The sequence below is a fragment of the Micrasema longulum genome, unplaced genomic scaffold (assembly GCF_059751315.1).
Source record: "Micrasema longulum isolate JH-2025_06_02 unplaced genomic scaffold, ASM5975131v1 h1tg000362l, whole genome shotgun sequence".
Taxonomy (NCBI): Eukaryota; Metazoa; Arthropoda; class Insecta; order Trichoptera; family Brachycentridae; genus Micrasema; species Micrasema longulum.
In genome coordinates, this window is record NW_028277564.1 from 837802 (window position 1) to 855558 (window position 17757).

A 17757-nucleotide genomic window follows, 5' to 3' on the forward strand; every position below is an offset into this window, starting at 1 on the left:
AAATCACACTATGAAATAAAGTTTAAAAATTGATATTTCCAGTTTATTAAAAAAAAATGCTTATGTTAAATTAAATGTCAACATTGTATTCTTACCCATATTAAATTATCTTATGTATGAATCATTTAATACATTTTTACCACTTGTTACATTTTATATTTATAACCTTAATATAAATTAAATGTCTCTTACAAGGTTTTATTCAATAACATAATATATAATATACTTATGTAAGTCAATACACAATCTTCAAGATTGATCAGTCGTACATCATATCACAGATTTATATCATGTCAGTTTTGTGTTATAATTTTGGTTAAGTATTCAGGTCACCCGATAAAATAATTACTGATCTTCACCTGAAAAAGTAATTAAATGAATGGTTTAATTGGGATATATTTAATTTAAGAGTTCTTTCAAAGTGGATCATTCTTTATTGTGTGTAAAGTTCCCACTTAAACCAGCCAATGACTGGCCCCGTAAATTCCTAGACTTCAATATTCCCTTCTCAAAAATATTTTCCCTCTCTGTTGCAATAAATTTGAATCTCTTAGTTCAAACGTTTCAAATATTTTTTAGGAATTTTGTATATTTTTTAGGTGTTTCCTATCTAAAAAATCTCATTTGTAAAAAGCACTGACAAACAGGAAAAAACACTAATTGTTTCATATAGAATACAAAAGCATGTTTAATTTACAATTTATTGAAAATTCGTAATGATCAATTTAGATTATTGACCACTTGTGTAGATAGAATATATGTACATAATTACAATGCTTTATTTAAAAAAAAACTTACCTATAAATCTTGTCATGAGGTACATTAACACAAAACCAAAAAGTGTGGAAGTTAATTGTATCAAGCCCGCTTTCCTGCTTGAGTGATGCCATTTGGCTCTTTCTCTAGGAAGCACTTCACTTACAGTAACATATAACAGGGTTCCAGCAGCGAGTGACTAAAATGAAAAAAACATAATTGGATTATTAATGAGTTCAAGTGACTTCTGAAGGGCGATTACAATGGGAAGATAACAAATTTATCTTCAATTGATAATGGAAGAAAGCTCATTGCAGTATTTTTAGACCTTGCTAAAGCTTTTGACACGGTTTCCCACTTGATTCTCATAGAAAGAATACAACATATTGGCATCAGAGATAAAGCTCTTCTATTACTCAAAAATTTCTTAGCCTTGAGATCACAATAAACAGTAATTCATACATCACAGGGAGAAGCGCGAAGTACAAAGTCGACTATTACTTTTGGAGTTCCACAGGGCAGCGTCCTGGGACCAATCTTATTTTTAGTCTACATAAACTCTCTTAGCAAAATAAATAATTCCAGAAAAATTATTTCGTTTGCCGACGACACGGTTTTGTTATTTGAGGCTAGAGACTGGAACGCTGTCTTTCAGAAAGCAAACTTTGGTATAAACATTGTTAAACAATGGCTCAATGATAATCTTCTTACACTTAATATCAATAAAACTAAATATCTGACATTTTGTATAAATAATAGTTCACTACCAAGCAATACGCTTAATCTAAGAATTTACTGTAATAAAACACACCAACTTCTGCAACAGGTAGATTCCATAAAATACCTTTGTGTTATCATTTATAGGAATTTGCTATGGGAGGGCCAGGCCCAGTCACTGAACTCTAGGTTGAGAAAGCTGTGCCATCTATTTTGCTCTCTTAGAAACATTCTGGATATTGACACTCTCATAAGTGTGTACTTTGCTCTGTTTCAATCCACGGCAACCTATGGAATAGCTGGCTGGGGGGGTTGTGCGGCATCCATTTTCAAGCCGCTCATAATTACACAGAAATTTTTATTGAGAATAATGTTCCGGCGCCCTCCAACATACCCATCAGAAAGCTGTTCCAATACATGAAGGTGCTGGATATGTGACAACTGTACCTAAAAGAAGCACTTACACACTTCTGGTCAAACAATAAGGAGAGGTCTCAGCAAAATGTCCGTACGAGGTTTTCCCAGAGCATGAATTATGTCATACCCAGAACACGACTTTTGCTCAGAGACATCTCTTATTTATCGCACCGAGAGTGTTCAATATTTTGGAAGAACGTATTAAGCTCTCAAGGATAAAAATTATTTTCAAGAAAAGAGTTAAGGACTGGATTTTCCTTAGTGGGAGGGATTGGAGTAGGAAACTCCTTGATGATTTTCCAAATGCTTGAGTTTACTGTTTACTATTGGTGTGCCATATATATGTTTTTTTAAATATTTTTTAAAATTATTTTTTATGTTTCTAATCCTTTATTTGTGGTGATATACTCTGATATATGTGTCTGTGTCATATAATTGCTCGTCCCATCTCACCACAGGACTTTTAGTCCCATGGAGTTGGGACTTATTGTCTCAAATAATGTACCTTATGTATGTGAATAAATAAATTGTCTAAAAGCTAAAATTGAATTTTCTGTAAAATCTTTTATTTTAAATATGTTCAGTATCAGGTTAACAGAGAAGATATTTAATTTTTTTAATATGTACAATTTTATTACAAATGTTTTTAGACATAGGCAAAATGGTAAATGTTACACAGTGTGTAAAGTGGCCACTTAAACCAGCAAATGACAGGTTATAAGCCCTGTAAATGCCTAGACTTACATATTCGCTTCACTAAAATGTTCTCCATCCCTGTTGTAATTTGTTAATATACAATTTTGTTTAAGAAATTATATTTTACTTTGGACAATAGAGAAATATCACATACTACGATTACCAATAAAAATATATGAAATGGATTTAGAATAATTCATTGTATTTTCAAAATCAATTTGGATATTGTAGAGAAATGTTTTCATACATAAATGTAAAAAATAAATTCAATAAAAATATGTTAGCAGAAAAACGCGACGTATTTGGCCTCTGTTGTTGTGACGTCTGGCCAATGGAATTACCGTTTTTGCGGGAATTCAAAATTACAAATTTAAAAGTATTTTTTATGCTACTAATAATTAGCAAAAAATATTTTTTTTTACTGGACAGTTTTTCATAGACCTAAATTGCTTAAGAAATGTAAAAAAAAACGTGATTTTTCCTATTGAAGGACCTGCAAGAAAGGTGAAAGAAAAAAAGGATAGAGAAAGAGGATAGTTTAAGGAAGAGATAAACTATTTGCTCAGCAACAACATGATTTTCATTTAATAATCCAACCACTTCAAGAGATTTACGTATTTATTTGTATTATAATTTATTGATAACAGAAGATAAATACCCAATTTCTGTTCTCAAATTGGTTTGTCTCGTAGAAAGACTGATAATGATAATTTTATTATTTAAATTTATATTTTTGTTTCAACTTGACAGAGGACAGAGAGGTTCCATTGTGTTGGAACAAGTCGGATTTTAGGAGAGTGAAAAAGGGTTATTAATGTAAAATAATTTGATGAGCGGACTGTATTGTATTTATATTTTTCGTTTTTTTTTTCCATTAAAAAATTTTATATTAATATTTCCGATTGTGTGATTCTGATTTCCGAGATGTGTGCAAAATTTCAAAATCTATTTTGGATCCCATAAACTGAAAATTTTACATTAGAGTGTAAATTATTTAGCTATCATTTAAAATATAACATTTTGAAGCAGACTTTTTAATACAAAAAAATATCTGGAAGGAATTGCATGTTAGGTACATTTTCATACGCTACTAACAAAAATTATAATGCAATAGTGGAAAATATTTACAACTTTTTTATGAAATTTTGAATTTTTTTTTACTGTAAATTTGTTGCAACAGTGAAGGAAAACATTTTTGAGAAGGGAATATGGAAGTCTAGGCATTTCTCTCGGTTGCAACAAATTTAGATATGAACAACCCCCTAGGAAGGAAATCTGCAAGCATTTGGACATACTCAAACATTGTAGAATATTTTACTGTTTATTATTATTTTACCTAATGGTGCATAAGACACTGCATTCGTACACCAATTGCAGCGTATCTTGATCATTTTTGTTACATGAAGGTAAGATGATCAGGCTTACGCTTCAGGTACCAGTCCAGGGACTATGAAATATTCTAGTGTGAAAACACCCATTCAAATAAATATTTCACATCAACCTCTGTCGGGAATCCAACCCGAGACCTTTTGCATGGCAGGCTAACGCGCTGACCATTACACCACGAGGCCGATTATTTTAGTATGCGTATAAAATAATAGAGCAAATAAAATTACCATTAATATTCCCATCGTAGATTGAGTTTGGATTTCATCGGAACCTTGTATGAACATTCCGATACCGATTCCAACAACTGAGCCCAAACTGAAGATTGCAATGGTTACAATATGAGAACAGATATTTCTACTTCCCGTGGCAGATATTTCTACTCCAAGGCAGAATCCTACGACCAGTTTGTGTGACGCCACAGCACCAGCTAGTAAAATGACCTGAAATAAGTATGTATTTTATCATAAAAATAATATAATAAATGCTATGGATTTATTTATTCACTGAATGAACTGATATAAATTATTTGAAGAACTACACACTAAAATAGTAATAAATTAAAAATGTTTCAATACCTTTTCATTCATATCTTTTGTGCGGAACAGTTAGTTTATTTAAAAATAAAAGAATTTGGCATTGATTTGCTTGGCAACGTAATATTTAGTAAACATAGAAAAAATAAATATTCGTACTTTGTTACCGACGCTCTGTAGTCCGATGGCTAGGCCTTCCAGTACAGAGTGTAGAAGTAGTGCCAGTAGGAGCCCTATAAAGCCAGCTGAACTCCGGTTACACGGCTCTTCGTGGCTTACGTGACATGACGCATCTCCCAACCCGAGTACCAGCCTCTCGTCTCTCACTTCCTGCCCCACAAAATCTGAAGCATCACACGAACCATAATTCTGGCTCTGTTGCGAATAATGGCTGTGTCCGTGGTGTTCGTTCAAATGCTGTCTTTCGTTACGTTCGTCTTTGTCTATAGACTCTCCACAGAGGAAGTGGACTAATTCGTCGACAAAGTAGATTATGAAGAACCCCCCACAAACCGATAACTCGGCATGCAGTGGAAGGGTTTCTCTCGCTTCTGGTAGCATGTGAAGAAGAGACGTAGCCAGGAGTACACCTCCTCCGCAGCACAAGAGACAAGACAGGAAAAGGGGGCAACGCTCCCTACTCAGGGGACTGAGCCAGGCAGGTAATATTCCAGCTAAAAAGCTTCCGATGCCCAATGACACCATCGATATTATTTTTGCTTCCGCGGCTTCCATTTTAATGCAAAATAGGCGCAAATTACAAAAAACCGCAAAGGGGGCGGACACAGTTCGGCGTATTTAAAATACCAATAATACGATCATATTGACACTCAATCGCGGATTTATAAATAAGAAACCACACGTCTTGTTTATATTAGGTAGATACTCGGAATAAATCAAATAATATTAAAAAGAACTGACACTTTAAGACTAGATCGCGAATTATTAAGTCACTTGTCACTATCGCAAAATAAAAATAAACCGGGATAGTATACCTATTTATGCATGATTATAATAACAAATAATAACGTTATTGCAATGTAGACGCACCGGACACCCACATCAGAACCTGAGCCACACTAATTGAAACTGCGAATCCTAATCGCATTTTTTTTTGTAACAAGTTTAGTAACAATGCATGTTATCAATAAGAATTCTTAAGTTTGATTTGTATAAATGATAAATATGCGGTTCATAGTACTCATACAACAAATAAAATATATAATTAACTGATAACATAATACTACATACACATAATAAATAAGCAAAAATGACAACCGTAATTTCAATATTTCGCGATCTTTGTTATCTTGCAAAACTACACACTTCTACCGACGCATATTCTGTAACCCAATAATAAAATAAATTACATACCTACTATACCTAGGTACCGTAAACCCTAATCTCTGATTCGGCCTTGACATATTTACCTCATTTTCAATAGGTATATTGTGTAGGTATATAAACGAAATCCCAATAAAATCTTTCGATAAACCTGTTGGTACCTACCTATCTTGCATCTACACTGATCTACACTACCTATCTACAGTTTTTAGTTTTTATCCAGTAGGTAGTACAAAATACCTACCAACGTATTTACTTACCTGCACAGTTACAAATATAGTTAAGAGCGAAAATACGAAAATCATAATCATCTCATGTTTCATAATAATGTTATATTATACAGGTGTTCATTGAATCCTGTCACATCCGAAACCACGATGATCAGTATGAGCAAGAAGACATATCACATTAAAATATTTTTTTAGAACGAATAAAATTTAAAAAAATAAAATATCAAAAAAAGCAAATGGTTGCTTACTTTTGTGGGGTGAGACGAGGAGGGGGGGGAGTCTGATCTCCCCTCACTTCTCCCCTGCAGAAGTAAGCAACTATTTGTTTTTTTAAATATTTTAAATTTAAAATTTTCTTTGTTCTAAATATATTTTTTAATATGCTTATATGTCTTCTTGCCCATACTGATCATCGTGGTTTCGGATGTGACAGGATTTAAAGAACTCCCTGTAAATAAGTACTTTAGGTACTACAAAACAAAAAAAATGTCAGTTCGGATTTCAGATTGATGAAAAGAAATATGGAAAATACTCATTATTATTATGGCATTTATGTAATATTTTCTGATTATTTGGCCATTACGGCATTTAACATTTTTATCAACACTATATTGGTTTATTCATTCAAATATTTAGATCGTAACCCTGTATTTAAGAAAAAGCAATTTGTTAATTTCTCTGAAATTTTACTGTACACGCAGAAACAGAATAATTTAATTAATGAACTTTGAACTTAAAAAATAAAACAAAATTTATTTTACATAAAACGGGTATTTTTATGTCATGTTAAATAATATTAGATGTTTTCAAGATAATGTCTGTCAAATGTCCACCACGGCGTTGTGTTCAATTTTCATTAGATGAGCAAAGTAGCGTAAAAAAAATGATTAGCCTCGCAACACTAACAAAATATTCATTTTGTTTTCTATGACAATCTGACAGATGGGAAAATAATTCAATTTTTTAGTAATGCATTTGCTACTTACATATGCATTTGCTAATTACACATGAAATGTGATTCCATCCTGTTTCTTTAAGATCCCAGCAGTATTTCTAGACTTTAAAACGACACAACACGGCATAGTTGAATTCAAATCGGGAGTTGCGTACTGAGCGACGCCGACGTCTACATAAAAACTAATGGGTCAAAACGTAAAACTACTCCTTTAAGAGTAGTTTAGTCGCCTTCTGTTTGATGCGCGTATGCGGTTTCTGGACTATTCTTAATTCTATGTTCCCGCCATTAATTTCTTGCTTTTTTATTGGTCAGATTGTTGTATGTCAAATTATTGACACTAAAAAAATATTAGCAAGCGAAATTTATTCGTCCCTAAATTATTATTGCTAACCTTTTCACAGTATTGTTAAAATTAATGACCTTTTAGAAGGTTTCAGTCTTCTAAAATTTCTTTATCCCATTTGATTTTTTTAGTTTTAGTAAATATTAAGCCTGGTCATGTCAAAAGCAGACAGAACTGAAAAGGCATGTACGACAAGATGTATGAATGTGGAAGAAGCATTTGGAATCACAGATTACAAGGAATATATGCCAGGATAGATATGTGAAGCGGTCCATCCTCTCGGCCTACCCATCCTACGGGGAAATAACGTGATGGTAGTAGTAGTAGTACCAGTTTTAGTTTTAAAGTAGACTGTAGTATGTATTCTTATTGTTAATCAGTTTTAGAATATCAAGTATTTTTTGGCAGCTTCCATTGCTATTGTGAATTCATGGTGTTAATATCAATAGTTAGCAGTTCAAAGATTTCCACCAAAATTTAAAATTTATTTTAAACACAGTTTTATTATTGTAAAATAATTAAAGTGTCATGGGAAAAAGACATGTAAAATAAACAGATTATTTGTACTTTTTGTTTATAATTCACATTATTATAAAATACAACCTAATTTTATGTTAGCCTTTTTATGTATTATCCAAACATATTGAATACAAACACATGTATTATATTTGTTGTGTACATAAAATAAAACAAATATTCGAACAAAAGAATTATTGATAATGTGTCAGGACTATTGTGATTGCATTGTTTATAATATTATTACTATTATGAATCATTTGATAAAGTCTTATCATTCGTTGATTCCTTCCCACTTGGTCGTCTTGGAAAACAAAGGAAGATGAGAAAAAATGGACAAATCCATGAAGGACGAATTAATTTTAAAATATTTTTTTTATTTTAAAAATAAATATTTACCTTCTTATAATTTACCTAAGTGTTTCAATTTTGAGGGCCAAAGAGTATTAAATACTCACTGTTAAAAAATGGGAATCATATTTTATGTAATTATATTAGTAATTTTAATACGCAATAAAATGATAAGTTTTTTTATTTGCATTCTTATAATTTATCCAAATAATAGTATATATTTGTCATTATTTTCTGTTAGTCCTAAATGAACATAATAAAGAATTGAGAAATAAGTCGTGGCAGAGCGGGGTTAGAACCTCAGACCTCCTGATCTGGTGTCACGACACTGCCATGGGACTACGACCTGTCTAATTAGTAATTTTGGATGGTGGATTAAAACCTAGGAATGATTGAAATTTTGTTAATGGTGCATCTTTAAATCTTCTTATATTTGAGGTACTGATGATTTGTTTTCATCAAAGTTTTATACACTTTAAATTTCGAGAAACATCTACAGAAGCACGGTCTAGTATCCATCCGTTTTAAATTTTGAGAAACATCTACAAAAGCACGGTTTAATGTATCTCATGGCATGTTCCAAATAGTTTAATTGATAGAAATTCAACAGACATAGAGTAAATTTTGAGAACCAAATATAGATAATGTCTAGGCATTTATAGGCTTATAATCTGTCGTAGCCACTTTACACACTGTGTCCATGTGGACGTATACTTGTAGATTTGAGATTGTAGGTGTAAGAATATACATGTTGGTGTGTGCATGATGTTTAGTACAAAACAGCATATGTCAATACTATTCCTGGCTGATTATCTTTCATTCCTATCCTTTTCGCGATCCATCCTCATGATACCTACCTTTGAATTAAGAAGAAAAAATACTTTAAAACACCATTCAAATACGGAATTACAAATTAAAATGCTAGAAAAGAACCACTAAATGTCTATTGGCTTCGAGACATACCCATCTCTTTGTCAGGACTCACACTAAATAATATGTAAATACACCGTCACCACAGTATTTACAAAAATATTTTATAACCGCATAGATTTTATAAGGGATACGACAAAAACCAGTTCTAAACATGCAGCTGATGGTGTATTTTATTATTTACATGTTAATGTTGTGAGTCCCGACAATGAGACGGGTACATCTCGAAACTGGCAGACATTAACTGTGGTTATATAAATACTAATATTTACTAACATTAGTTGAAACGTTTGACTACAAAGTTAATGCTTTAAATATAAATAATACATTACATATTCCTGGGATTGTCGTTCATTGGAGCAAGTACAAAATAGTTTATCAACTCCCAATAGTTTACCACCAGAAGGACATAGGTAGGTCTATTCCCGTGCTCCTATTCTTTTATCTCATATGTTCTAATCTTTCACAAAACTCAATGATATTCATAATAAAGCCCACTTTTCACTAATGTGTACATAGTTTGTGATTGAAGAATAGTAGAGTAAAAAATCATAGGAGGGTCTGATGTTTTGCAAGACACCTGCTGGCACAGAGCAGGTTTGAACTGTGAAACTCTGTTCAGCTTAGACTATACCTTGTCGGCGTAATCTATAATAAAGAAGTTCAGCGCTACGGGAAATTGAATTTTAAAAATGTTTTCTTACATGCGGTAAAAATTTTTGTACAGCCAAGTTTCTCGAAAATATATGAAAACAATAATAAAAATGAACTACTTTGAACTAAGTCACAAGTTCTTACGGGTCAACTAATGAAATAGTGTTGTGATAGATTTCCGGTTTACGGGAAGCCAACTCTACAATCAGCAGAACTCAACGAAGAGAACTTGTGATGATTAATTACCAAACTTTAAAAAGTCAGTGCATATAATACGATACACAAAATATTAAAAAAATAGTTTTTGGCTTTGATAGTCTATTAGCGAACAAAAAACCATTGAACTCTCATTGTGAAAGCACTCCAATCAATTATATGAATCATTAGCGCGTACACATTATGATTTAGGAATCGTGTGAGTTGAAGTACTCTTTTATGGTGGAGATGGTTCAGAAAAAAGTTCTTCGATTTCTCTATTCCATGGAGTTTCTCCAGGGTATTTCATGATTACAACAGTTTGAAGACCAGAAGGGATGTGTATATAACTATACATTTCCTTCGATTGTTGCCCGGTATAGTCAACAATCCTGAAATTATGCGGACCATAAGTTTTTGTTCCGGATAGTGCCAACTTAGACTGTTTCACATTCCAATATTCAGGACTAACCTGCCAATGGTTATACCTATTGGAAGGGCTACCTCTGTGTTGAAAAATATTACTTTGGACATTGATATTTTTTACGTTTCTGAGGGAGTTTTTTGATGCAAGATTCTCTTGCTTTTTAAATATTTTCTCTAGATATTATGACATAAAAAAATAATAATTTATGAATTAAGAAGTAATATATGTAATAAGATGTAAATAAATTAATTTAAATTGTCTGAGAGATCATGTGAGAACATGGGATTTCGGAGACCAGACATAAAATTGTATTGGTCGGAGCATAAGGATTAAATAAAAAACAATAAAATGTGATGAGCTTTGTGTGTAATATCAACATTAACATTGAAAAGAAAAATATTAGTTTTAGGGTTACAAAAATATTTGGATATTATTTAATGATTACTTCTACAAAAGGCACATTAAATATTAGTATGAATACATTCAGGACAGCCTAGAATGGTTAGAACTTAAGAATTAGAATAGTCATTTAAAAATCATAACATGAATATAGCTAAGCAAATAAGAGAATTTGAGAAAAAATATACTCTAAAATTTTAAGAAGTCACTAAATTGTAGGCATGTGTCATTCGTTCGTTTGAAAAGATCGAATCAGTAAAAGATTGGTTCCAAAAATGATCGAATCAAATGATTCTATCATTTTTTGATTGAATCATAAATTGATCGATAGAGTTGCTTCTGTCAATCGTTCATTTGAAAAGATTGGTTTGAAAAATGATTGAATCAATTGGTTTTATCACTTTGTGATGTGTATGGAAATATTGAATCATGCTAAAAGGCTGGACCCATTTTAATCTTAAGTAGATCTCAACAATAATTTAAGCTTGTCCAAATTTTTGTAGACAAGGACTGGATTCAATTTCCTAGGGAGCTGTTAATATTAACATATTACAACAGAGATGAAGAACATTTTAGAGAAGGTAATACAGAAGTCTAGGCATCTACAGGGCGTATGACCTGTCATTAGATGGTTTAAGTGGCCACTTTACACACTGTGTAACATTCACCATTCTGTCCATATTTAAACATCTACATTCCTTAAATTCTTTCATTTGTTGATGTTTGTGAAGTTGAAAAGCTGAAACCTTTATTTATGGGGGTGATATTCATATGATATAATTATTTCACCTGCATACTAGGCAACGGCTTATTTTAAAAAAAAAAATCTATACTTCTTCATGGATCAGGTGGATTTATCAACAATATTTTAAGTTTGTCCAAATTTTTGTAGACAAGGACAGGATTCAATTTCCGAGGGAGCTGTTAATATTAACATATTACAACGGAGATAAAGAACATTTTGGAGAAGGTAATATATAAGTCTAGGCATCTACAAGGCGTATGACCTGTCATTGGCTGGTTTAAATGGCCACTTTACACACTATGTAACATTCACTATTTATCCCCTGTAGATGCTTAGACTTCCATATTACCTTTTCTAAAATGTTTTTCATCTTTGTTGTAATATGTTAAATAGATCTGATTGTGTTAACCTTTGACAAACTAAATGAAAAAATTCCCCCTGAGTCACTGTGTGTAACCTGAGGTTACCCATGCTAAATTCATATTAGCGGCCTCCGTGGTGTAGTGGTTAAGATGCTTGACTCGTACCCGAAAGGTTCCGGGTTCGATTCCCGGTGTAAACACAAAAATCAAATGTGATTTTTCTCAAGCCTTGGTGTACTGTTCTGTAATTCACCACAGTTTTTGAAATTGAAATGAAATTTCCTAGCTTTTAAAAAAAATAATTGTAAAATTTTATTTGCATACTTTGGGATTATATATATTATATATTCATCATAATTATTCATTTTGTATTAGAAAACACCTAAAATGAAGCGCTAAAATGTAAATTATAACGCAGTTGTCATAAAACAGTATACCTAGTTGGCCTCGTGTTGTAGTGGTCAGCGCGTTTGCCAACTATGCAAGAGGTTTCGGGTTTGATTTCTGACATGGTTGGCATGAAATATTTATTTAATAAGGCGTTTTTACACTAGAATATTTCATAGTCTCAGGACTGGCACCTGAAGCCTAAGACTGATCATCTTACCTTGATGTAACAGAAATGATCAAGGAACGTTGCGATTGGTATACCAATGCAATGCCCTAAGGACTATTATGTGTGGAAAGGGAATGATGATGATGATGTCATAAAACAATATTTCAAATGATAAGCGAGAGTACATCTGCATATTACTTTTACACTATAGTCGTTCAAAAATGAAGTCAATTTTTTCACTTTATGAACTATTAAAAGTTCAATGACATCTTTTCAATTGATAAATTATTTTTTATAGAAAGGGATTCGGTTCGAGTGTAATAACATTATTGTTTATGTTTAGTAAACGCAACACTAAGATATGATGTACTTTAGTGATGATTGATTTATTCTACACATGGAATCGCACAAAGAAATACTTTACCAAGTTTGTTAACCATCTTATATAAATTACGTTAAAAATAGCTTGGTGAATGACAATAATATGTGTCTATTTATGAAAATATAAATCGACACCGGAAAAAATCTTATTAGGTACCCGGTAAGTAATTACTGATATACTGATAAGAAATCAAACCTATAATGTTCATCACATCCTCTGTAGTTGGCCTTAGTTATTTTGTGCATGGAATACTTGTCAACTTAGTAGCGAAAAAGTTTATTTGCTATATGCTCTAAACATATTATTTTTATAATATTGGACCCTTTTTACAGATAGCCGTTCGTTTATAAATTGAATTCTCCATACTATGCTTTTCGTCTCGCTTCAATAAATATGTTTTCTTATTCGTTGTCTCGCTTATCACTCGCAGTAGTAGATCCGTAGATTTAAGTTTCATTCGATCTTAATATTCGTTCTTTTTAAGAATCCAATCGTTTTGAGAATCCAATCTTTTTATGAATCCAATCTTTTTCAGTATCCAATCGTTTTGAGAATCCAATATTTTCGTACAAGTGATTCGATCATTCAATATTTGAAAATGATCGAATCATAAAGATTCGATCGTTCACGAATGACACAAGCCTACTAAATTGTAGAAGAAATCGGTGTTTTGCAAAATCAGTAAGGTAAACCAGATTTACTTTTTAAAATCAGAATGTCAATAGAGGTACGAAGAAGTCTTAAATCAACTTTTTTAATGTGTGGTCCATCAGCCCTTAATCTTATTTTTACAGTGGGTTATTTTCATCTTCAGTATAATGACGATATGTTAGTACAAGTGATAGTTGAAGACGATCCATATAATTGAGACTTCTGTAGCTATTGGAAGAAAACAAATTGACAGTCTCAAAGGAAAAAAGTTATATTTTATCATTTTTTGGGAGATGTTTGTTGAATTAGTTCATATTATTATGATTATTCGTTATAGGCAGGCAGCCATTGCTGGTGCACCTTTATCTCAAGTACTGCTTTTTGTCTGTGTTCCTCTTAAAAAAAGCATCCAAACGGTTTTTGAACTGGTTGACCGAAATGGAATGGACAACTAGGCCCGGCAATTTATTTCAGTCTAAAACCACCCTGCTGGAATTCTCGGGTTTGAGGCGGAATTGGGGACGATAGAGCCTCCACTTATGACCCCGTAAATTTGTGTTGGAATTTAATTGATACATCTCAGTCAAAGTAATCATTGAGTATTTTATACATTTCTATCAAGTCTCCCCTCCTTCGTTCTTCCAATGATGTAAGTTCTAGTACTTTTGATCTATTGTGGTAGGGCATTCTTTTGAGTAATTTGGAGATTTTTGTAGAACACCTTTGGACTTTTTCCAGTAGCTCGATGTCTTTAGTGAAGTAGGGAATCCATACTTGATATCCACATTCCAATAAAGGTGTTACAATAGGTCTTGTATATTTTAAGAAATATCTCTGGAGTTATATTTTGTAATGCCTTTTTAATCAATTAAATTATTGAGTTATCTTTCTTGGCAAAAGATGTGGTGAGCTTCCTATTTTAAATCCATTGATATGATTATGCCGAGATCTTTTTGATGCTTTACAGGTTTGAGTTGGACACCACCCAAAAGATAAGTATACATAGGATTGTTTTTGACTATGTGAAGAACGGCACATTTTTCAGCTTTCAGTGAGACTAGCCAGTTTCAAGAGTGGAGAATGGTAATGTTGATGAATTCATCAACACTCCTTTAGTGATTTTTCATTTAATTTATTATTAATATCATCATCGTTCCATGTCCGCTCCCTAGTTTGAGCATATGGTGTCCACGAAGATCCTCCAGGCATCTTTATCGGCTGCCAGCTTCTGTGTGTCCTCCCAAGTCAGGTTCGCGTCCCGTAGTTCTTACATGAACTGCCGACGAACAGTCAGCAGTGGACGTCCAGGACGTCAAGAGCCTGATGCCTTGTAAAATAGGCAAGCACGGTTAAGGCTCTCAGGAAGCATCCGATTATAAATAAATGTTTACATATTTATCCTCATTGTGTAGTGGAACATTGGACTTTCATGCGTGGGGTTCATAGTTTGATTCCCTACAGTATTTCATCTACAATGGGCATCTGAAGTATAGGACTTAGTAGTCTCACCATCTTTTGATGGATGAATTAGAAAACTATGGTTGGTGTACCAATATATTTTCAATGGTACCATTATTAGGTGAGGGTAGGTATGGATGGAACTCAAATGAAGAAAAGTATCTTCCAATACTATGTAGGTACACATGTTTGAAAAATTGATAGTTAATTGTGTTTAGTTTCATTTCAGAAATTTATATCGGGAGATAATAAGAAAAAAAACCTTTTTTCCTTTGAGACTGTCCAAATTTTAAAGTCAGGCATTTATTTTAAAACAAGATAATTTTCAAATTAAAGATAAGTATGTATGTTAAAATATTAAAAAAGGCAAATGATAAGTACCGTGAAATCAGCTAACATTGCCTTTGAACACTACCTTTGCCCAGGCGGTAAAATGAACTTTCAACACACTTTTCTACAAGTTGTTCTTCTTTCTTTCTTCTTCGGCCTTCTGTTCTCCACTGCTGGATATAGGCCTCTTCTATATCCTTCCATTTCTTAAGGTTGGTTGCTGCTTGCTGCCAATTTTTATCCCCCACAGCGGCTATGTTGTCAGACCATCTTTTTTGAGGTCTTCCGACAAGCTTTTACAAATTCAATATTTTTTCTTTATTTTTTTGTAAATTTGAGTTTTGCTTCGGTGACACTAGCAAACTACCTTAACTTAATTCAATTGCTTGTCAGAGCTCGTCAAAAGCGGGCACCATTTTTTGGGCAAAATCTGGTCCGGAAAACTATTTCTGGAGAAGATCAGAATTGCACCATTCTTAGTGGTGTGGTTGGCTGATTTCATGGTAATTTTTTTAAAAATTAATTAAAAAGATCAAAATATTATTCTATGTACACAATCTATGTAAAATATTTGTAATACGAGTAGAATAGTAAAAAGAGCAAGTATTTGACACACAAAACAAAATAATTTTTTAAGTTTGTGAAATTAAAAATTTTTTGTATTTTTACATCTTACACATCTGAGTAAACATTTTTATCAGCTAAAAGGAATTTGTCATAAAATAAACATTTTAATCAAAGTTTGATTAATCTTTTGTTACTGAATGTGACAATATTTAAAGTAAATTTATTTGTGTTTGACACAGAATAGGAACCTTACTACAATACAGAATTAATAGATAATTAAAAATACTGTATTGTAAATAAATTTAGGGCAAAGAGCAGCGGTAATGGTACTAAGGAAACAAATTACACAGGTGTATACATATCGTTAGTCCAGAGCAACAGTGAGATACAAATCTCTAATGAACATTTTCTGAGATAATTGGACTTAGAGGTGTAGAACGGGATTGACTGAATAAAATTATTTGAAGTAGATTATGCATACAATATTTTCACATAGGTTAACTATCTAACTGCAATATTTTATTTTTTGAAAATGTTCATTTATTTAATTTATTAACAATCATATCTGCATGTGTATTTAAAAATCGGAAATTTTGGGTTTATCTCACTGTTACTTTGGGTAAGCGATGTGTAGATGAAAAATAATGTTATTATGGAGTGACCTAGTCTGGTGACGGGCAAACTACGGCCCGCAGGTCGGATACGACCGGATTAAAGGTTATTTCTGACTTGCCACAAATTTTAAAACAATAGTACACAAATATTTAAGGAAGACTATTCAGAAGAATCCGACAGTCTTACATAATAAAAAATGTTAGCTTATTAACAAAATTTCTGGTGTAATTGGCCAAAGAGACGTCCTCACTACTACTCATCGAGTTTTTTTGTTTGTTTTTTAATCAATTAAGTATATTTTTAGCCCACCAAAAGTTTATTAATTCTTTGTCCACTCCTAAAAAAGTTTGCCCATCTCTGACCTAGTCAATACTAATACTAGTTATTTTTAAAAATATAACACTTCTAAGTTCTAATTAAACAACAATGAAAATGTTTACAATTTCAAATAAATGTTTGAACAAAAACAAGTCATAATGACATGTATGTATATTATTATCATGTAATTTATATGCATTTTGGCACCACCATGAAATCATTTGATGCAAAATATTATCTATTGTTACAAATTCTTTATTCTATTATACTCTTTCTTTGTAATTTGGCTTCCCTATTATTTATTGTCTATTGTTAAGTACATAATTATTTAATAAAAATATATTCATAATACATACAAAAATATCTTCGTATAACTGTGCATAATAAAATAATAATATTACAACATTACTTCCACCTGTCTGAGATTCTTTAGCAAACTCGGTATAATACCATAGTAGATTTAATAAATATAGAGAAAATATATGTTTTAGAGAGATCTTATAATATTATTATCTATAGGAAATACTATTAAAGTATGTCCATACATACGTAATATTATATAATATGCACGTAGATTTTACATAAAATTTAAGGAAACTACTGGTAGGCAAACAAAAATAGTAACAATTCATTTTATTTTTTGAACTTCTTAACATTAAGACTATTTGCTTTATTATTTATGTGCATAAGAAAGCTAATAATTCAATCAATTCAAAGTAGAGGTCACTGTAAAGCAGTTCTTTCATTGTCTTCATCAGTAATATATAAATGTCAAAATGAAGCCATTTTTCCATATCTTTATTTTTCATTTATGACGACCCAATCTCTTTTATCTCTGTGAATAAGTTTGAAAAACCCTTCAGCATTATATTTTTTTACATGATTTTATAATATAAATTTACTTTTTATATTAGACAC

The 17757-nt window shown here is 31.9% G+C and overlaps 1 protein-coding gene and 1 long non-coding RNA gene across 2 annotated transcripts; one reads left to right on the top strand and one right to left on the bottom strand.

Moving 5' to 3' along the window:
* Positions 1-29: 29 nt before the first annotated feature.
* Positions 30-5855, bottom strand: Zip88E (Zinc/iron regulated transporter-related protein 88E). Its single transcript, XM_088225458.1, has 4 exons — positions 4668-5855; positions 4203-4415; positions 799-955; positions 30-359 (listed from the first exon to the last, which is right to left on the bottom strand). The coding sequence occupies exons 1-4, from the start codon at positions 5241-5243 to the stop codon at positions 346-348; spliced, it is 960 nt and encodes a 319-aa protein (XP_088081584.1). The 5' UTR covers positions 5244-5855; the 3' UTR covers positions 30-345.
* A 5077-nt stretch (positions 5856-10932) lies between these two features.
* Positions 10933-14783, top strand: LOC148282208 (uncharacterized). Its single transcript, XR_015822150.1, has 2 exons — positions 10933-11074; positions 13557-14783. It is a non-coding gene; the product is annotated as an uncharacterized LOC148282208 (long non-coding RNA).
* The last annotated feature ends 2974 nt before the right edge of the window (positions 14784-17757 follow it).

Excerpts from the sequence above, each read along its gene's own strand:
- Zip88E (XM_088225458.1), bottom strand. The coding sequence starts at position 5,243 with ATGGAAGCCGCGGAAGCAAAAATAATATCGATGGTGTCATTGGGCATC. Across the intron at positions 4,416-4,667 it reads TACAGAGCGTCGGTAACAAA|GTCATTTTACTAGCTGGTGC; the intron begins GTACGAATATTT and ends TACTTATTTCAG. Across the intron at positions 956-4,202 it reads CTACGATGGGAATATTAATG|TCACTCGCTGCTGGAACCCT; the intron begins GTAATTTTATTT and ends TTTTCATTTTAG.